We start from the raw sequence: 23280 nt of genomic DNA on the forward strand, positions 1-23280 counted from the left end.
TTATTTAGTTCATTTTAGTAGAGTGGTTTTTTTTTTTCAGATATCCTAAGATCAATCCTGTTTTTAAACCATGATCCTCACAACTAAACCTATTTAAAACTGCTTGAATCAGAGGATGCTGTTAGCAAAGCTGAGAACATCACAACTGCTGGCTTCACATACGACCTTTGCAGAGTGCAGAAGTGTGTGGGCCACTCGCTTGTTTTAGGTTCTAAGATGCGGCCCACTCTGGGCCCTGAATGCCTCTGGGCTGTGTTACTTTTCTTCCTCGCCAAGCTGCTGCAGGATTCTTCCAATGCTAGAGATGATAGATCGCCTTCCTGACTCAGACCTTCATGTATGCGTCTGCCTCTCTGGAATTCTCTCTCCCCCAATGCAGCCTGATTGTTTCCTTCTGCTGGTTCATGTCAATAATGTAGGGTGTAGGGACTCCCTTAGAAAACTTTTACATGTCACTCAAGTCTCAGGCTTTCCTTTCACGTGTTTTCTCCCTATGCTTTCAAAATTTATAATTATGTATGTGTGTTAGTGTGTGTGTGCATGTGTTAGATATCATTTACTTATGCATTTCCCCCCAAGTAATCCTAAAGTTTAGTGTACATGCAATTTTTACAGTCTGTTCCTAATTAAACAACACCCTCTGCTCCTTCAGAGTGCCTGGCATATGTGGGGTACCTACAAACACTTAGTGATTTAATAAAGACCCTGGTTTGATTAGAAATATCTTCTTGAAATTAAACCACACATCAATTTTATTAGAAATTTTATTGAGTGAAACTAATGTTGTTTTCTGCTCTTGTGAAAGTTCAGGGTCTCACCCTGAGAAGATAGCTATGTTGTATTAGTTTGAAGGACTGGAGTACCCTTTAAAATGCTATTATAATTTATTTGTTCTATGTGTGTTGCATGCACACATGATACAATCCATGCATGCAGGTCAGAGAATAACTTTATGGAGTTGATGTCTTCCCCGACCGTGTGAGTTCTGGGGATTGAACTCCAGTCCTAGGACTTGGCAGCAAGTGTCTTTACCCACTGAGCCATCCTTCTGTCCCAGGTTTGTAGGATTCTCAATTTAGTGTCATCAATACTATTCAGTTTCAGGACCAAGGAGAGTTTGGATTTTAAAATTAATAAATTGAACCTTTTCCCATGTTTGGCTGTGTAATTAATCAAGTCACATGATATTTCTTAGGAGCTTTCAGATGATAGTTTTTGTTGGTTTTTTTGTTTGTTTGTTTGTTTTTTGTTTTTTTGTTTTGGTCTTGATGGCTTTGGGAATCATTAGGTTCCAAGCAACTTGCTTGATGACTAATGCCACAAGAGGACCTAACCAGCTCAGAAGTCAAATGAGTTAGGTTTCTGGACACTTATACAAAGTGCCACACAGTATACTGCTGGGCAATAAGTGTGACACATCCAAGTGGGAAATTTGTACGAAACAGACGATAGCCTACCACCAATGAGCTAGCTTCTTGGAGAAACTCAAATGCATTACGATTTCAATTATTGTCAGAAAATTAAAGTTGCCAGGTGCTGCTATTTTAAGACCAAATTATTTTGCTTGGATGTGTTTTCTAAATTAAATTTCTTTTACAATTCTTTCCTGCATACCAATTCTCTCCAAAGGAATACCTCATAGGTTTTTCATATGGAGACTAATGTAATTGTTTGTTTATTAATAAATTAAGTTACTTGGTTTTTAATTCTTGACTATATGAGCATCTATGTCTTTCTGGACACTACTCTGAGCTCTCACACTTCCTGTTTTATTTTTATCTTTTAAGGCAGGGTCTCAGTCAGCTCAGACAGCTGACTTTGAATTTGGAGTTCTTTATCCTCCATCTTGCTGGTATTGGGACTATTGGCGAGCACCACTACATCCAGCTTAGCTCTGAGTTCTTCAAAAGATGTGCTTACTGAATTTTTCCTTTCATTTTGTACTAAAACTAAAATGCTATTTATCATACAAAGTAGTCATTTCAACAAATTATAATGCTTTTCATAAAATGATTATGTCATGACATTTAGCACTTTAGTGCTGGGGTGGATTTTATTTATTTCAATTCAGCATTAGTCTAGAATTAGGATTCAATTTTGCTCTTTCTAAAAATGACAATTATTGTTCTTATTGAAAATGTAACACCCATTCATTTCTAGACACATAACATTATATACACACATGTAGAGGGAAATTAACCATAATATCACTTGTTACGTTCATTTTCCTTTTTTTTTCTGGCTTTCCAATGATGTATATAAATGTGAACATGGGGTAATATTTAAATGAAGCAAAAAATAACAGTCAAAAGTTACTTCTATGTGAATATAGATTTAATTTCTATTTCACTTCTTAGTATTTGACACCCTACAAAACAGAATAGAGTTGCAAGAATCATACACTCGAATTCTAAAATTTGTTGTTAAAGTCCCTTAAGTATGGTCAGTATGATTTCTGGAAACATTGTTTTCTTGGAAACTAAGAAACTATGCCAAGTCATCTTTTTTTTTGGAGGCCCTGAGTTCTGATTTAAGGATTTCTTGGTGTCTTCATCAGTGGGATGGTTTCTCTGGGTGGATTTGAGACTGTGTGACTTCCATGTTGGCTCCTCAGCAAGGAATGTCCATGAGCGTCAAGGGATTTATGGTTGTCAACATCTTGGTACTTTACCTGCCTCTCTGTAGTGTCTCGCAATGAACCCAGTTCTTTTGCAGGACTATGGCCTCTGAACTCCTGGGAAGTCACTGTTTTGACCCCAGCAATCATCCTCTATGTTTTACAGTAAACTACCTTCTCCTCTACCCCTACTCCCAGATCTCTTTACACGTGCCTTGGACAGGCAAGGGAAGCCATTACTGAGTGTCCATAAGCTCACGAGACTCCCCAAAGAAATAGATTGGGCATATTTTCATGACTGTCAATCAGATGATAGATTCTTTTTTAATTTATCCCATATAAGTCTACACTAGACAGACACTGGCAAGAGAGAAAAAAAAAAAGAAATTTTTGAAAGGATTTAGACTACGCATTGCAATAAAATCATTCATTGTAATTTAGATTCCTTGAGATCTGTTCACACATAGGTTTTATCAAGAGAGGCCATTTTGGAGGTAAATGTTAAAATTCTTAATTATTGATTTCTTTGTTAATAATTTTTAAAATAAAAATCATACTCCAGAATTATGATGTAAGTGAAAAGGGGAACTTGTACTCTCCATACTGCACCCAAACTCAAAATTCCCCAGAGGGTATTTGAAACAAGGCCAGCTTTATTACAATCAGAGCGCTGGCACTTGAACTTCAGGATCTTGCCTCACAACCAAATCGGTGATGGGGAAAAATATGGATGGATTTGGGGACCCATGTATAGTTCTTAACATGAAATATTTCTGAGCAGAGGAACTCATGACATCGTTCTACATGAAATGGCTCTGAGAAAAACCTTGAGGGTCCCTGTCAGGACAGTTCCTCAACGTGTGTCACTAAGTCTCAGCTCTTCCTTCTGATGACAGGACCATCGTGACAGTTCCTCAGCCTGTGTCGTTGTGTCCCTTCTTCTCCCTCGGACAACAGCTGACTTTGCCATTGCATCTTGACCCGCCAGCCTTCCTGTACTCTGGGACATAATTAGCTGGAAATTCCTTTTTTTCTTCACATGTCACTTTGCTGTACAGACCTTATATTTCTTCAACAACGTCTTCTATGAGGAATGTTTATTTATCGAGAATAAATGTTAGCTTAATAATGCATAAGTGAAATTAAGTCAGCCACGATTATATGGATTTTTTTGATCTCTGGTAACATAAAATATATTATAAATGTTACTTATGTAATACTGCAATTTATTTCACTCTCCATAAAGATAATAATATGTGTGTATTCTTTTCTGTAGACAAGGTTGGGTCTTTGCTTGTAGATCCAAACAGAAGCCATCTAGAATTTCTCTTGCCTCATTTTTTTTTTCTTTATAACCCACTTAGTTTTTACAAGAACATCTGCTTGCACATGAATGTGTGAGCCATGTGTGTAGCATGAACTTTTCTGCCTTATGGGAAACATCCTACTCCTGACAGCAAGAGGAGACAAGGAAATGGAGATCTTGGCTTATTGTGACCGTCTGTGACCTTGCGCAAGTCACCTTGCCATGAATAAGTAGAGTTAGACTAAGAGGGCACTAAAACAGGAAACTGCATTTATAATGTCGTTTGAGGATGACAAAAGATATATGGCCGTATAAAAAGTTTAGAATATCCTCAGTGTTCTATGACTAGTGACTGTTATCACCTCCATTATCACCTCTTCAACAACCTCATCAACCTCATCAACCTCATCACTATTACCAGAGACTGCCCAAGAATAACACAGCCAAGTTATCAGCTGGCTAATCTAGGTGAAGCAAAATATTGTATAAGACAGAAGGATATCTAGGAAAATAGAAAGCAGAGGGAAGGGATTGCAAATAATCCAACCAGGACTAGTAGTCCGAGTTAGAAGAGGGATTTCATTCTCTTAAGAATAACTAATCTTTACTCAAATATAATTACACATTGTCTGCCTGCGTTAGGCCCAACATATAAACCACAATTAAAATATAATACCCTTCTGTAATGTGTATACATACACATATGTTATATATAAATATATAAGCTACACACACACACACACACACACACACACACGTGGGTAATAAGTTTACATTCAGAAAAAGGAACCATGCCAGTACCCACCCTGCCACTCTCCATGAGCAATTTCCTGTATCTTAAATATCATTTCTATGTGACCTTTAAACAAGAACTTCGTATGGTACATACATTATGACTTTTAAAAGAAAAAATACACTGGTTTTCCATAACATCATAGTTGATGCACCTGGGGCTTCAGTCTCCTGATACTAATACTTCAGAAGAATCTATAAAGATGTGGGGTACCCACACAAAGAGCTCAGCCTTGACGTAAATGTGAATTCTTCACTGCCAGAAAAAAAGTTAAACAGTTCACATTTGTTCCAGTTCTATGTACATAATAATGTTACTGCTGTGAGGAGAAACACAGAAAATGTAAAAATAGGAATATTTTTGTGCTGATGTATTTGAGCTACCCACATTGATTTTTTTCTTTGTTTTGCTCTAAGACAAGAAAAATAAATCAAAAGATGTCAGTCACCTTGATTTCAGCTCTAAAAGTTATCAGTTGTATATAATCATGGACAAAGTTTGGACATCGGCCAGTGCTTCAATTTCTAGATACCCTACTCTAATTCAAGTGTAATTATTGTATCTGTCCCCAGTCCATCATGAATAAAAGGAGAGAACACTAACTTTACCTTGACAGTCCATCACAGAAGTACTATAAGGGAAGACCAGGATTGAGCCTCGACATGAATGACATAAAACAAAGCCACTGGACGGGGGTATTCCATGTGTGTTTCCAAAATCACTGTAATCTTAATTCATCTTTTTAGCCTGAGACTGAGTCTCAGGGTACAGCACACATACCCCTGCAAGCACACCAAAAGAAATAGAGAATGCAGAAGATAATGTTATGAGACTCGGGATACACATTGATTCACTGCAGACAGGCCTGGAAAACCTGCTTCACAGTGGAAATTTCACTTAAAAAAAAAAAAAAGAACAACAACAACAACAACAAAAAAAAAAAAAAAAAAAAAAAAAAAAAAAAAAACCTAAAAATCCAGAAAGCATTCAGGACATATGAACAGTAAGTTAGATTGAGATTAGGCAGAGCATAGCCTACTTTCTGAAAGAACTTCCATGGCATAAGTTGGCCACATGGAAGTCACTGGGTCTCCATTCAAAGGTCTCTATTTCATCCTGTCTGGGATCTTGAAGATTAGTGGGATTGAAAATGAACATTATCTGATTGGAGTTAAGGCCCACTCCATGAGATGGAAACTGTCTTAGTTTCTATTTCTATTGCTGTGAGGTGACATCATGACCACAACAACTCATAAAGAAAATGTTTAATTGAGGTGGCTCACTTACAGTTTCAGAGGTTCAGTCCATTATTATCATGATGGGGAACATGGTGGCATGCAGGCAGACATGGTGGTACTATTGTAGTAGCTTAGAGTCCTACATATTGCTGGCAGCTGGAAGTCAACTGAGACACCCTGCAGTGTCCTGAGCATAGGAAAAATTATAGCCCGCCCCCACAGTGACACACTTCCTCCAACAAGGCAATACCCATTTCAACAAATCCACACCTCCTAACGGTGCCACTCCATATGAGATGGGGGGGGGGCAATTATTTTCAACCTACCACAGAACCCATGCCTGACTGCTCAGGTGGCCAAGAACCTGAGACTAGATAGGCCAAGGGGAAAACAAAACACTTTTATTTTGTTAAAGGAACATAACAGTAAAATGACTCACATTTGAGAGATGTGTCATTAGTATCTATGGCACATAAAGATGATCCCCTTTTAATTATTTCTTCTCCCCGGATGATTCTAATATGAGCTTGAATGAGAAACATCTCCCACAGCCTGAGGCATTTGAATACTTGCTCTCCAGCATTCAATGCAGCTGTTTGGGGAAGTTTAAGAGGTGTGTCCCTGCCGAAGGAAGTATGTCACTGAGGGTAGGCTTTAAGATGAAAAGTCTTGCAGTCTTGTACCCTTTCCAGTTTACTCTCTCTGATTGGCCTTTGTGGGTCAGGATGTGAGCTCCCAGCTTTCTGCTCCTGCCAGCAAGCCTGTGGTCTGCTGCCATGCTCCCCAATGTTGTAGACTAACCATCTGGGGTCAGAAGACAAAGTAGACTCTTCTGCAAGTTGTCTTGGTCATGGTGTTTCTTTAAAGCAACAGGAAAGTAATGGATACAGACCATTTGGCTTCGGAAACCTAGTCCAACTACCCCTCTAGCTACCAAGCAGAACCTGCCTATTTCTCACTCTGTAATCCACACCACACAGGTGCCCATTGTTTCTATCAATCATTTCTTCACTTGCTATGTTAGCTCGTTGGTTTATTAATTACGCATTTCTTTAGCGATTTTCTCATCCCTTCATTCAAAAACAGTGAGGTGACTTAGGGAAGGAGTTTACTCCTATTTATTTCCATATTTTCCACATTTGCATATCTGCTACATCTAATGAGTGTTGGCAGCCATTGTGCTTGAATGAAGGATGAAGCTCAAGGCTCCATGCTCTGCCAGCTGGGCGTGTCCTTCCTCCCAGCTGGGTTTTGCATTCCCCCCTCCAGATGCAAGTCTCACCCTTTTCTCTGGTTGCAGCTCAAACACTGCAAAGTTCCGTCTCCTCCCTTCTCTTGCTCACTGGCCCTGACTCCTCTGGAATGTTAAATCAGGCAGCAGACAAGGATGGGAGCTTGCAGTCTTCGGGACTCCCTCCCTCCTCCTTTCCAACTCTGTGAGCCTGGGTGAAAAGGTTTAGCAACTCCATGCCTCAGTTTCCCTTATGAAATGGGGAACACAGAGGAAACAAACCCACCTGCAGTGGTTGTTGGGTCACGTGGGACCACCTGTGTAGAATCTGGCAGACCTTGAAATTTTGTAAACGCTAAAGATGCACAACGATTCTCATGCCACACTTAAGAGCACTTAATCAAAATGCTACATTTTATTTAAATTTTTCAGGTTTTTTTTGTTGTTGTTGTTTCCTGTTACTTTTGTCAGGCCATAGTACCTTGCATAATAGTGTTGTTACTTACCATACAAGTAACTGTCAAACCTGGTTTAGTGGCATATATCTATAATCACAACATCCGGGAGGAAGAAAGAATGCCACAGGCTAAAGGCTACCAGGAGTACATAGGACTGTGTAGAAAACAAAACAAAAGCAAAAATAGCTTTTGCATAATCAAACATAAAGGAAACAGAAAGGAGAGGTGACAGAGGCCGTTATCTACTATCTCAAAAGCTCACAAAACAAAATCCTTTGCATTATTAATATTCTGATGAAGAAAGATCTGTATTTAAAATTCTGTGCTTTTGCCAGTGAACTCTATTTGGAATTTCTTTCTTTTTTAATTCTCAGATACTACCTCCTTCCAAGCAAGCAAGCCTCAAACTTGTCACAAACTTGGGAAATCTTTCTATCCCCTGAGGAGTATTGCTGGGAAGCAATTGTAATATTGTCTTGTATTTGATTTTACCTAAATGATAATTCACAGATCCATTGGATCTTTGCCCAGACAACTGAAAATAAAAATCAAGAAACAATTAAGCTAAGTGATGCCAATTTCCATCTTGGAGAAACACAAATGAAGATCCAGGTAATGTGAACACTGGGAGAATGAAAAGCAAGCTCCCGTGGCATTCCTTATGGGTGTGTCACTGGTGGGTCCGCCCTCTGGCTTCTATAGGATTCCAACGCTAACTATTCCAGCTGGCACGTTCCTCAGGATGCTGTAATGCTCCTTGTCCCTGGGCAGCTGAGCTCAGCATCTAGTTCCACATTTCCCTTCCAAAGGGCTGGGAAGATGTCCTTGGGGACATGTGCATGCTTGCTACATCGAGAAACTGAATCCCCACTGTCCTTTATAGTACTGGGATTTGTTCCATCCTTCGTTTAATTTTTCAGGGTCCAGGTTTAAATCTTAACAAAAGGAATAATATTCAAATTAGCCTGGAATAGTCCAAAGGAAGTTCACGGATGTGATAGTCATTACAAAGGGATTTCTACTGGAATCTACTGGATTTTACTGATCTTTTAATGTGGGAGAACTTCCACTGCTGAGATGGCCTCCTCCTACCTAGCACTGTTGGCTGGAAAGCAATTAAAACACTGTCTTGTGTGCTTTGACTTTACCTAAATGACAATCCGTAGATCAGTTGGATTGTTTTCCAGATAATTGAAAAAAAAAAATCAAAAGAACATTGAGTTCAATGGTAATTTCTTCTCCCCCCCCTCCTTCTCTTCCTAATCTTCCTTCTCTTCTGTAATTGTTCTTATTCACCCACTTCTTTTTCTTCTTCTTTGATGGGTATAACAAGTGTTCCAATTGGAAAATGTGTAATTCTCCTTCCAGTGCATCCTTGTAACAAATGAACCATAACAAAGAAGTCTGTAACTTCTGTGTCCTGAAGATACACAATGGAGAGCCCTCTACTACAATGGTTAAAAATGTATCTCAACCTTTTCAATAGTATCAGTACGTATAAACCACAATTTTCTCACTGGTCCTTTGATATAAATCCGGATTTTTCAGTTATTTTCCACCAGTATGTTGGAGAGTTTGTGGTTTTGCTCATTTCTTTACACACAGATACTTTTGGTTCTATGGGCAGATTGTAAAATAGAAAGAAGACCCATGGTTCAAAAACTTACCCACCTATTTATCTACCTCAGTTCATGTGAATCTACACACACACCTCTATAAAATTACCATTTTCCCATATAGATACTATGTGTCAGATTTCATTGTATATTGCTAGCATAGATATTACTGTAGCATTTGTTTGTTTTTTTTCTCTCTGATTCTATCAGCTAGTAATTTGGGATAGAAAATGGTTCTTAACACTGTCAAACAGAAAATGATTATGCCGTGTTTTTTTTTTTCTCAGAAAACTCCAACTTAGAATGAAATAGGCCCCCAAATCAAAACCTTTCTCATTGTCATCATGCTATTTCAAGGATAATTTCATTTGTATTTTTCGCAGTCCATTATTTCACTTTTCCCTTACTAGCTTGTGATTTTTATCTACAGTGCAAATGACCATCTTTGCAAACTGGCTTACAGCTTATGTTCTGTAACAGCCAAGTATAGCCTGGGGATGGAGTAGAGCTAGGAGCAGATCTTTTGCACCACTTTGCAAACACTCATTTGTCCCTGAATTTCTGCAATCAGCCAAATGCATCAACTCCCCCCCCCCCCCGTTTACTTTCAAATATTAGTTGGGATATCAAGCCAGCCAACTTTTTCTTGAACCAGTGATATAATACACAACACACAGTACAGGTCTATAGTTCGAAACAGAGGGTTTTTTTCCCTTGTTTTTAACACACTAAACTAATGGTTTATTAGACTCACGTAAGAATAAAATGTGTCTAGTTGATATTTTAGTATAGAATATTATAATATGAAAGAAATGAAATGATCAGGATATAAAGAAAGCCTCTTATTATTCATTAATTATCAATATATACAAATTCACATAATTCTCCAACAACCTATGAAATACATATTTGCAGATCTGAAATTGAAGCTTGGAGACACTAAGTAACTCCCTTGAGGTCACACAGTAAGTAAGAAGGAATGCCCATGATCCATCCTATTTTTAAGCCCAATTCTGCCTCCTACACCTTAAATACTAGCATGGCTCCAGTCACCCATTAATCTGACTCACTGACTCATGTACATTTCGTCCAGATTATTTTTCCCTTCTTTGTTGTAAGTGCTATGACAGCCTGAATCAGCAATACACACAAAAGGCTAATATTCCACCAGCTATGGTATTTCCACACAGACACAATGGCTCTGGCCAACTCTTGGGGAGGAAGAGGTTAGTTCAGATTTTGCTTAGCTGGCTGCTTTCTGAGATCTACATTTGTCCCAGAAGCGCTCATGGTTGGTGTCAGGACTACCTCACGCTGGACAGATTTTGACCTCAGACTTCCTCCTTCAATGAAAGATTTGTGTACTCTAGTGTATTACAACTAAGAGGGAAATAAAGACAAAAAATATCTCAAATGTATCTATTAAAGGATACGCAGGTGAATGTAAGGTTTCTCCCCCTTATGAGTCTTCTTTTAGGAAGTGAATAGCATTTGTCTTTGTGATACCAAGAAGTCAGATTAGAAATGACCACAAAAGCCTCATGCTTAAGAAACTGTTGGTGGGAAGGGGGGTGGAAGGTAACATGCCTACCATTGCTGTTAGCTATCCTGAGCCCTCCAAGGACTTGAGCATTAATAATTGAGGACATTTTTCAAAAGCAGAGGTTTTCAGTCATGTTCCCATCATCTTCAAAGGCAGCCCATTTTCTTCCACAGTGACTATTGAAATATGCCACCTTTCTGCGCTCTGCCGCGGAAGCACTTCTGTCTCTGAATGTGACAGCTAATTCAACAGCAAACTGCATGCAATTAATACATGAACTAATGCCACTGCCTCCTTTCTTGAGGAAAAAGGCCTCGCTTGGAGAAGGCTGAGGTGGAACTGCCCTAGAAGGTAAGGGTCAGGGGCTGGGAGTGCTTTCTGCAAATGGCCAGGCAATCTTTTCACTTGCATTCAGTCTATAGGAGGAAATACAGCCACCAGCGGAACCCTGAGTTCCCATGCTGAGGTTAAGACTAAACCACTGTTGGTCCCTCTTCCAGTATTGCTAGCGCAAACCATGCCTGGTGAGGTAGGCTGCCAAGCTCCCAAGCCACCAAACCCAGGCACCTGAAACTGGTTTCACACTGGAGAGCCAGGGACGTTTGGGGTTTGAAGGAATTGGAAGTGGCTAAAACCACAGGCGTACTGAGGGCTGGTAAGACAGGAAGAGGTTGAAACCAAAGGTGGGTGCGGGGAGAGCCACTGGGCAGTGGAAGCTTGGAAGCGCTCAGCTCTGCAAGGCATCTCCACTTTTGCAAGCACATACATCCTGGACTGGTCCCGGGTCGGTCTCACAACTTAGAAAGCAGTGCAGCCAGGGATCAGCTCCACTCCTCTAGTGAAGACAGTTTCAGCTGGCTCAGTCAAATGCACACATCCAGACTCGAGCCTTCCCAGCGCTGCACTGGGGCCCAAGGTACCACTAGCTTGCCCAAAAGACGCACCCGCATCTCACGTGCTGGCAAACGGAGAACCAAGCCGATCCGAAAGCCCGCGAGGAAACCACACACTGCGGGGGAACAAGGGCTTCGGTGCCACCTGCTAGGACCATGATGAACAAAGCCCAGGACCCTCTGCACCCTCCCTTTCCAGGACACTCACCATTTGTAGCCTCTGCCGCGCTTGAACTTGAGGGTGAGCACGGTCTCCAGGACCAGCAAGAGGTTAAGCAGGGCCAGCAGCCAGTAAAGGCGCTCATTCTTCACCCAGGTCACTCGCCAGACCGCGACCAGGGAGTGCAGGACGAACAGCAGCCTGGTGAGCAGGGCCTTGAGCAAAACCAGCCCCTCCATCCTGCCCGTACGTTGTTCTGCCATCCCGGCGCCTGCGCCCTGCCGACCCCCGTGGGCAGCACCCTGTGCCCACCCCTGCTCAAGAGCGGGACAGCAGCTGGACAGCACTGGGACTGCGTCTGCAGGCCGAGTTCCTCCTCACACTCCCGCGCGGGACTCCGGTAGGACAGGAGAGCCCTGCTCGCCCCGCCCCCTCCAACTTCCAGAGAACTCTTCAAAGACGGAGTCCAAAGCCAGCTTCCCCTGATTGCTGGGCTCTGCAGGCATCTGAGGCTGCACCACCCAGGCTCCCCTGGGTGTTATTCTGCAGCGCTGCCCATCTTCCTGTAGATGCTCCGGGCTAGCCTCCATCCCTGCCCTCTTCCCCACTCCCCAGGTCACCAGGGAGTGGACAGGAATGCCCCCCTCCACGTAAGCAGATGGTCAAGGTGCCGCCGCAGGGCTGGAAGGGGGAAGCGGCACAGCACAGGCTCTCTCCGCTTTCCTACCCAAGTGTTCTCTTGGTCTTTCCCACGTTCAGTGGAGCACACAATTAGCCCTCGTGGTGGCTCGCGAAGCTGGGACTCAGGAGAACCAAAAAATCTGCTGTCCAAGCAGTTTTAGAACTGAAGTTTTTGCCCAGTTTGAAGAATTGAAACTTCCAGGGACCAGAGGCAGTCAGACTGGCTGGCCTTTCGCAGCATCTCATTCAGTGCACGGGCAGCCCTGGCAGACTTATTCTTAACCCTTAACCGGTGGCTCCGAGACTCCAGGAGGTAGAGGCAGGAGGATTGCTGAGAATCCCAAGCCAGCCTGGGCTACAGTGTGAAACCATAACTCGAAAAAAAGTAAAGGAAGTTTGCAGCTTTAGCTTAGTCTTAGAGTACTCACCTAGTATGGGGGGGGGGGAATATAGTGGGAGGGAGTGGGGAGGAGGGAGGGAGGGCCTTGAACACTATGAGTATTTGAGGTGGAGGTTTGTAATCTAGAACCCTTGTGATGAAGATCCATGAGTTCAACTCCAAGCATCAGAGCCAGAGAGGGAACTGAAGTCATGGCTCCGAAGTCCCGCATAAATTTTATTTCCTTGTTTGATGTCCCCCTAAGCTTTTATTAATTATTTTGTACGTTTTTTTTTCTTTAATTAGATTCAAAATCTCACTGAAATATATGTGGAAGAGAGTTATGTTGTTTGTAAGTTGAAAGACTATGCAGCTGGGAGACAGTTGTAAAAATAATTAAGTGAATGAAGTCATGGGAATCTTGCCAGATTTACCTAGGGCCTTCAAAGCTCTGTGTTGCTAACTCCCCCTTTGTTTGGCGACACAGAGAGCTTAGAAAATAACAGTTACGGTACTGTGAAGCAAGAGTGCTCTCTTGTCCATACAAGTAACATGGAGAGAAAAGCCTAGAGGGATGTTATCAGAGACCTGTATACAGCACCCATCCGGGCACAATGGAGAACATGGAGATTACGGCCAGGTCCAAGGAAGTCACTGCTCTTTAGTGATTGAGACAAGGAAAATCAGAAAGGGTTGAGAGAGCCACAGCATTCCTGAGGCTTGTCAAATGCTTCAGCAAAAACCAAGCTAATCCCTCTGGAGCCAAATAAATTGGATTTACTATGGTTTCCTGGAGAAAGACGCTCCATAGAAACTAGAACTGATCAGCAAGAGTGTTAGAAAAGTTTTTAAATGTCAGGAATGACTTATTAGAAAGCATCAGGACTTAATTTAGGTGACCATGGGGATTAAAGACATCAGATACTACAAAGAGGTGGAATTAATTTCATGACTGGCTTTCTTGCTAAGTCTAACTTGGATAGGACAGTGTTTGGTCATTTGCAGCTTGGATAATTTGTTTTGATTATGTTCATACCTGAGCATAAATGGATACTATATCCTGATTTACAGCAACACAGAGTTGGCCTTTTGACTGTGGTCACACCTGAGTATAAAGGGACACTGTTCATATCTCCATCTACAGCCACACAGAGTTGACCTTCTCCAGTGTGAAGTTTCCCTTGTTCAAGAAGAGAATTCCAAGAGGTGCTGAGAGAGCCACATCAGTCTCTTACTGGCAGTGACTTCTCTGTACTCCATGTGTCCCAGCAAGAGCTGTCCAGAAGGGACATGCAACAAGCGACATCCATCCAATGTCTTCTCAACATTTTCTTGGTTCTGATTTTTAAAGTTTGAATTGTGTGCAGTCCTTTGTCTGGATCTGAAAGACAAAACTGTCATTAAAAACAGCTGAAAAGTTTTCTTTCTTTTCTTTTAACACCACCTAAATAGATAAGCAACTTGGAGAGATATCTGGAGATCTCCAATAATCCTTTTAAATGTATAAAAACATTAAGCAATTTAAAATATCTATACTGCTCAAAAAACAAAACGAAAAATGGTCTCCATGGCAATACCTAGGCCCTTTGGTGCCAGCTGTTGTTACACACAAAACACACCAGCCACCTTGTACCTGCTCCCCTGTAGCCACCAGAAGCCCTCTGGTCACTTCTGAATGCCAAGTGAACACGGACCTTTCTCAGGCTTCTTTTTGAAATACTGTCATTTGGGTTGCAATAAAGACTTTTCAAGCTCACTCAAGTAAAAGGAGTAGCTGCTGGGGGGGGGATGCATGTTCTAAAGTGGCGGTGGAATTCCTGAGAACCAAGAACAGGTGATGGGAGCTGGAAGCCAGCTGTGGACCCGAGTGGCACCAGAGATCTGAGAGTTGCAGTTTGTGGATCTGTGCCTAGCAACTCTGACCTTGTTGGTTTCCAGCCAAATGTTTGAAGTTGGAAAGGGATTCTATTAACTCCCTTTAACTCTAGATACCAGGAGTTATGGGTTGCATTTGAAACATTACAGCAGAGGTTCATGTGTTAAAGGTCTAGTCCTTAGCTGATGGTATTGATGAGAAGTGAGGGGATGTGAGTGGCTGTCTTAAATAATGGGTTGATCTGTGTATGGACTCTTGACTGGGTCAACCATTTGAAGCTATTGGAGATGGCAGACACTTAGGCATGATTTGAAGATGTGTTATTGGAGTTGGATTTTGAAGGTGTATCTTGTCTCCAGACAGCCTACCTACTGTTTTCTGGCATCTATGAAATGAGTGGCATAAATTATACTCTATTCCACATCCACCATGGCATCTGCCTTAACATGGACCCAGGTAAGTGGAGTCTGCCAACCACTAATGAAAATTCTGAAGCCATGAGCCAAAATATACAGCATTCCTCCCTTCTGTTGTTCAGGTTGAGTACTTTTATCACAGTGATGATAAAGTAGCTAACCAGGTCATGTCACCAGCACAGATTACCAGTAGACTGCACTTCAGTTACTGGCCATCCCTACACAATGCTTTAGTGCAGCTTTCTAGGTCCTTCAACATGGGCTACGGACTGGCCCACCAGGAGTACCACGACCCTAGGAGAACCAGGGCTTGGGGAGTCAGGAAGGCAAGGATTCGGTGACTGACAGACAGACAACACACTCAGAAGTGGTTTGAATCTGCTGCAATTCTACTGCTGCAAATCAGTAGTTTATATACTATACAGAAAATAAAACTATCAAGTCATGCAAGGGACAACAACTGATTGGCAATAATTCAATTATATAATTGAATTATGTAATCATCTTTAAAAATCAGCAAGTACACAATTATTGATTGGTGCTAGACATATTCCTTCACCCACAGGAACTTAATGGCCCAAAGAACAGTCTGTCGTTTCTAAACTTAGTACAGTCTCGAGACTAGTGCAGACTTCTTGAGGTTGCATCTGTGTCCCTTATCTTACCCCAGCAGTTTTCTAGTTTACTATACACTTCTAGTTTTCTGGTTCTCATGGCCCACATAGCTAATTTGGATGTTGCAGACCCTCTCTAAGTCTTTCTTCAGTTCTCCACCACATATCTCTTCTAATATAAAAGCTTTTTAACCTCTAGAATATGGACTCTTGTACTTTTACACCTGTAAAGGGAAGGGGTTCTGCTGTAGTCCTTGAGTTTCCCATGCTGAATTTCCCCAACGGAGGGGCCCACCATCTGCTTCCCATGAGAAAACGTTTTCTACCATAAATCACTTTAGTTGGGATTCCCAAAGGATTCCTAGTGGGTAGGTGTTCATTCCCTAAAAGTGCCTGAACTTTATACTTTCTTTACCTAGTGACTTGGGGTTTTTAAGAAACAGCTCATTCTGCTGTATCTGATTAAGATCCATGTCCTGCTTCCCATTTCCTCCATAGTTCACAACCCAAGCATTCATTAATTTTGGCTGTGCCTCATAGATTAATTAGAACATTATAACAAAAGCAGTTATACGGAACCCATAGTCCAGGGAGCTCATGATCTGTGAAGTATGTCTTCTTCGAGAGGGAGGCATAACACGGGCACTCTGTCAGGGACCTCCAGGGAACTTAGTCCCATGGGACACGTATCTCCCGTCCGCCATTATTGACACAACTGTTCATGTCACACAGACGACACGGAGTTGGTGTGGCAAACCTGGGCTTCTGGGAAGAGCTGCCGAAGTCGTGGTAGAATAGAGGATAACAGGTATGGTGACTGACACAGGTAGAACCTCCATATCCGTGTTTACACGCTAACACAGAATACTTGCCATGCTACAGGTGTTCCTGCCTCATACTGCCTACACCGTGGCATGAGATTATGAAGGCATCTGTGTGTTTGCAGTGGTGATACAGTCCAAGGTTACCTCTCCATCCAGAGGTTACTAAAGGGACAGGTTGGTGTCAGATACCATACTCCTCTGGCATGGTAATCTCCACTCTTCCCTTAACTACACGTACATACTATTTGATACATACATGTGTGTCCCGTTGTGTAGGGCAACAATTTTAAAAAAAAAGTCAAATACTACACAGATGTGTACATCTATTCCCCAGAGGAATTAGTCTCAACCAAGACCTTTTATTGCTACTTTTTCTGGTGGCTACCATCACACCTCTAAAATACATTTTACATCCCTCCACTTTAGCTCAGTCGAATTTCCTAATATTTCTCTGGTCATTTCTCCATTACGTCTACTGCCTTCCTCTAGAATGTGGTCATAGCTAGAATCAGTTGTTAACTTGGCCCACCTAAGAAGACAGGATCGGGGAATTGCCCCCATCAGGCTAGTATACAGTGTGCTTTCACGATTACTGATGAGTTTAGTGTGGCCCCGCCCACTGAGGGCGATGCCGTCCCTGGGCAGGTGGGCCTGGGCTGTCTAAAAAAGACAGCGAAGCAATCCAGGGAAGCAAGTCAGTAAGCAGCATTCTTCTATGGTCTCTGCTTCAGTTCCTACCTCCAGGTTCCTGCCTTGACTCCCTGTCTTGGCTTCTCTCCACAGACTATATACAGCCTGAAAGCCAAATAACACTTCTCCTCCTCAGGTTGTTTTTGGTCAATATTTTATTTTATTTTTTTCACAACAGCAAAAATTAAACTAGATAAATGTCTTCTATATTTCCTTGTGTCTTTTTGTCTATATTCTGATGGTGTTTCTAAAATTTATCTCCTGGATGTCTACGTTGTCTTTTGACTGTTCCTAAACTTCAGCAGTGAATTTTGTCAAGTTATTTAATTGTGAATTGAGATCTTATTTTTTCCACACTGGCTTATTCTTGCTTGGTGTATTCTAATCCCTTTTAAACTATCTTTAATAATGTTACTTACAGCCTTTAAGTAATTCTGTCCTCCTGAATTATTTTGTTTAGTTGCTCACATTATTCCAGCCATGTTTCACTGTCAGTGTTTGGTAGTTGATACATTCTCAAATAATCTGAGGATGCTCTCTTGCTTCTCACATCTGAGAATCTTTGTCTGGTGTGACTGTCAGGTGGAATGGGCTGTGATGACCAGTCTTCACCATCAACTTAATTGGATTTAGAAGCATCTAGAAACACACCTTTGAGGGTGGGATGTGGGAGGGCAGTTCCGGAGCAGTTTAAGAAGAGGGAAGAATGGCACCTTGAATGTAAGCAACACCTCCCTGCATGCTGGGATCCCAGCCTGAAGAAACAGGGAAAAGAAAGAGAATGGCTGGACTCTGGCCTTCTTCTCTCTCTCTCTCTCTCTCTCTGCTTCCTGGCAACTATCTTGGTTCCTCGGCCAGATTCCCCCCAACTTGATGGACTGTATTCCCCTAAACGGTGAGCCAAAGCAACCTTTGTCTTCCCTAAGTTACTTATATCAGGTATTTTTATCATAGCAATGACAAAGAAAATTAACATACGCACATACATATACATCGACACGGACATGGACATAGACATGTATGGTGATATTGTCTACCCCAGTATATTGTGCACTCTAATAAACTTATCTGGGGTCAGAGAACAGAACAGCCACTAGATAGACATAGAGGCCAGAAAATGGTGGCACACACACACCTTTAATCCTAGCATTCCAAAGGCAAACATCCATCCGGATCTCTGTGAGTTCAAAGCCACACTGGAAACAGCCAGGCATGGTGACACATGCCTTTAATCCCAGGAAGTGATAGCAGAAAGCAGAAAGGTATATAAGGTGTGAGGACCAGGAACTAGAGCCTGGTTAAGCTTTTAGGCTTTTGAGCAATAGTTCAGCTGAGATCCATTTGGGTGAGGACTCAGAGGCTTCCAGTTTGAGGAAACAGGATCAGCTGAGGAACTGGCGAGGTGAGGTAGCTGTGGCTTGTTCTGCTTCTCTGATCTTCCAGCGTTGACCCCAGTACCTGGCTCCAGGATTGTTTTTATTAATAAGACCTTTTAAGATTCATGCTACAGACATAGGCATGGACACTCCATTTGCTGTTTGTCCATTGCCTGGGCTGTTCTAGACTGAGGGGCATGAAACACTTGTCAGATCCTTTTCCTTTCAGGGTGCAATGAAGAGGGCCAGGCAACAGGTTAGAGTGTGCCTTCATAGATGTGATTCAAGCCATGGTTCTCCCCGTACTCCTCATACCAGCTGTGGCTTCAGAGAAGATCGGCAGCTGCTCACCTGTGATACTTTGCTTTAGTCTCCTCTACAGCTTAACTTAATGCAAGACCTAGCCTCTGCCCCCTCCTTTAGAGAACTGCTCATATTACTTTGAGGGAATCGCTGATGGCACCCTTGAGGAAGGAGGCAGAGATGGATGGCAGCCGTTTCCCCTGCTCCTGATACAGCTGCTGAACGAACTGATCACGGCTGCTGTCTGCTCTTGCTGCTCACAGTGTCAGCTTCTCTAGTGTCCTCAGAGGAGGAACTCGGTCCCTTCGCTGTCCGGAACTGTCTTATTTTCTCTGGTTTCTCTACTTAAACAGTTCTACCCATATTGTGTCTGCCTGAACTTCCTTAAAATTCTTCTCTTGTGCTTTCCAGCATCTTTTTCTATTCTGTTCTTCTAGGCTTAAGACACTTTTTCTGTCGTGTTAAAGGTGGAGTCTTCGTTCCTGGTTCACAAACCAGAATATAAAACTCACAGATTTACTGATTACCCTGAAATGTGTGGCTTAAACATGAGACGTTAACTGCACCTCTCCCAGGAAGTTTATGATAAAGGAGAAGAGAGCAGTAGAAAGCTAACAATTAACCCCAGCGATTGTTTCTCTTAAAAAAAAAAAAAAAAAGCCAATGCAAGTGTAATTATCAATAGGTGGACACTTTGAAGCTAGTGAGGGAGAAACAGCTGAAGTCTGGATAAATATCCAGATGTGTCTAACATCTGCTCATTTTCTCCAACTCTTGGCTCTCTGTCTCCTTTTTAAGTGACATGCCTGTTGTGAAGTCACTTCACGGGAGAGGTGATGGTACCTTCTTGTCTACGGTTAGGATTAAACTGGTTAGTGTTTTAAAAGGTGCTTAGAAAAAAAAATGCCCGAAATGTAGGCCCTTAGCAAATATGTGCTAAATAAACGAATGGAATTATCAAAAGCATTGAATGAACAGCACACAGAGGGTTGAATGAACAGCACACAAAGGGTTAAATGAACAGCACACAAAGGGTTAAATGAACAGCACACAAGACACACATATCATTCATTCCCCAGAGGATTTTTATCGCTGAGTTTTCTCATAAGGCCAGCTTCTTGTAGGACGTAGAAAAAATAAATAAGTAAATAAAGGCAATGAGTGCCTTCCCTGACAGCATGGGAGTCTAACATCCCATTCTGTCATGGGAAGCAAGATCATCATTTAGACAAAATCCTGCCCCATCTTTTGTGGTAAGGAATACTGAACTTGCTGGAGTTTGGGCTGCTCTCAGAACAGTTGAGTGGTTTAATTAGCCTCCAGACCATATGGCTAGATTTGAACCTTGGATCTGTTATAGGCTGATTGTGCTCCCTTCCATGTTACATTTAAGTCCTTACTCACAGTGTCTCAGAATGCAACTATATTTAGAAATAAGTCATCTTTTGTCCTTGTCCTTGCATTGCCTTAATTTATAACAATTATACACAACCGTAGGTTCAGTGTGATGCCTTCAGACACGAGTACAACACTCTTGGGGACACACCCCATTACTCTCCCTTCTATCCATCACTCCTTCCCCTGACCTCTTACTCTTCTTAATAGTTCTCTTCCCACTTGATTGCTGTCTTTTCTTACTTTTTTTTTATGTTCAACACATGGGAGAAAACTACAATAACTGTCCTCCAGAGACTGGCTTCCAAGGATCTCCAGTTCCATGATTTTTCCTGCAAGTGCCCTTATTTAGTTCTTCCTCGTGGTGAATATGGCTCTTCATTCTATAAGATGTCTACCCCATGTCTTCTTTATTCATTCATCTGTTGGCAGGCAACTGGGCAGATTCCATAACTTGGCTATTGTCACCAGTGTCCCATGATCAGCGTGAGTGTTTCCCTCACATGGTACCTTTGCTGCCTTCAGATATATACTCAAAACTGATAAAACTGGGCAGCATGCTTCTTTTAGGATATTGAAAATCCTCAATATTGATTTTCAGAGTGGCCAAACTAGTCAAAATTCCTATCAACAGTGCGTGAGGGTCCCTTCCTCCATCTTTATGAGCATTCCTTATTTTTTTTCACTCTCCCCATGATAACTATTCTGATTGAAGTGAGATGGGATTATGATGTAATTTTAATTTGCCCTTCCTAATGACTAAGGACACTGTGCATTCTTTTTTCATGTATTCATTGGCCATTTGCACTTCCTTCGAACTATCTGTTTGGCTCATTTGCCCTTCTGTTGGTTGGGTTGCATGCTCTTTGTGTTTTAAATAGTTTGAGTTCTTTATACATTCTGGATATTCAGTCTACGTTAAATGAGAAGCTGGCGGATTCTTTCCCATTCTGTAGCACCTTTACTCTCCATATATTGTTTCTTCTGTTGAGCAAAGACTTAAATTTGACTCAATCCAGTGTTGATATTTTTCCATTATTTTAATCTGTTAGTTTCCATTAGTTTAATCTTATTCAAAAAGTAGTTGCCTGGGTATATATGCTTAAGTGTTTCCAGGTTTTTCTATAATAACACCAAAATCCCAGGCTTCATGTCTAGGTCTTTGTACATGATGGGAAACAAAAGTCTAGTTTCAACCCCCCTATGTGTGGTTTCTTCAGGAGTAGTTATGAGATAAAGTCTTTAGAAAGATGATTAAGTTAGAACATGACCTTGCCTTACTCATGTGTGTTACCACAACAAAATAGTTTGTCCACACAATGGTGAATTTGTGACTTATGATTCTAGGTGCTGAGGAAATTTCAGAGTCTGGCAGGGTCATAGGTCTAATAAGCAGTCTACTTTCTGAAGGGCAGCACAGGGTATCATGGAATTACAGAGAGCAGGAGGGCAAAACCAACAAAATTCCCTTGCCTTGTCATTGTACAAGGCGCCCAACCCATGCAAGGCAGATGAGCTAGGACCCTAACTCTCAAGCAATACCATACGAAATTGCAGACTTTGGAAAGGAGCATATCCATAAGAGCAGAGCCACCACAGTCCAGGCATTCATCTATTCTCACCATGGCCTTTAGGATAAGAGGAAATTGGAGCCCATAGATTCCAGAAGAATTTGCTTCAGAAAGAAAGAGTATGGAAGTAAAAATAAGAACGTAGTTCTCTCTACAAGCTAGGAAGAAAGACATCAGAATAAATCAACCTGTCAGGCCTTAGTCCTTAGTCTGGGGTCTTTAGCCTCCAGAACGTGGGGAAGAGAGTTAGTTAGTGGTGGGTAAGCCATCTGTGACAACCATCTGTAACCCCATTTCTAGGAAATCTGGCCCCCTCTCCTGGCCCTGAGAGCACTTTATATGCATGGTGTACAGACATATATGCAGGCAAAACACCCATATACGTAAAATAAAAACAAATAAATCTTTTTTAAAAGTTGCCATGTATCTTGAAGTACATAGGTTTTGACTGACACACACAAAAATAACAACTTAAGAAAGACATTTCATTTCAAACATGCATTTGAATCCAGATGTTTAGTTATTTAGCTCACCATTTGTTACTTGGTTGGTTGGCCATTCTGTTGCGGATCTTGCCCAACGCTGGTTACACTGCAGTAGAAAGAAACCATGGATCATCGAAGCCTGAATGTGGCTAATTGTGGGAGTGTGGGGAGTGGGTCACACTTTGGAAAGCACTCTAAGATACTGCTTTCTGTTCTTTTATATGTCATTTCAAGGGAGTAGTCGGAGTTCTATGGGGCAACCAGTATTTCAAAGCCCCTGATGCCACTTCAAGTTCCTTCATTGTAAACAGAGCTGGAGGTGACAGCTTTGTTCCTTCCATGATCATTAAAGGAATCAAACCAGGGACAGATAAGGGAAATTCTGTGTAGCACGAATCTTAAAAACGTCTTATTAATAACAACAAACCTGAAGCCAGGTATTGGGGTGAACACTGGAAGATCAGAGAAGCAGAACAAGCCACATCCAACCTCACCTTGCCATTTCCTCAGCTGATCCTGTTTCCTCAAACTGGAAGCCTCTGTGTCCTCACCCGAATGGATCTCAGCTGAACTGCTGCTCAAAAGCCTAAAAGCTTAACCAGGCTCTAGTTCTTGGTCCTCACACCTTAAATATCTTTTTGCTTTCTGCCATCACTTCCTGGGATTAAAGGCATATGTCACTATGCCTGGCTGTTTCCAGTGTGGCTTTGAACTCACAGAGATCCAGACAGATCTCTGCCTTTGGATTGTGAGGATTAAAGGTGTGTGTGTGCCACCATTTTCTCGCCTCTATGTCTATCTAGTGGCTGTTCTGT

At 41.9% G+C, this 23280-nt stretch overlaps 1 protein-coding gene across 1 annotated transcript in view; it reads right to left on the reverse strand.

Moving 5' to 3' along the window:
• Tmem26 (transmembrane protein 26) overlaps positions 1-12576 on the reverse strand; it is a 47091-nt gene extending 34515 nt beyond the window's left edge. The window contains exon 1 of the mRNA XM_028877231.2: positions 11904-12576. Within this exon, the coding sequence (XP_028733064.1) occupies positions 11904-12118 (215 nt within the window). The 5' untranslated portion in view covers positions 12119-12576. The remainder of the gene's footprint in view (positions 1-11903) is intronic.
• Positions 12577-23280: the final 10704 nt, after the last annotated feature.

The sequence above is a fragment of the Peromyscus leucopus genome, chromosome 16_21 (assembly GCF_004664715.2).
Source record: "Peromyscus leucopus breed LL Stock chromosome 16_21, UCI_PerLeu_2.1, whole genome shotgun sequence".
Classification (NCBI taxonomy): Eukaryota; Metazoa; Chordata; class Mammalia; order Rodentia; family Cricetidae; genus Peromyscus; species Peromyscus leucopus.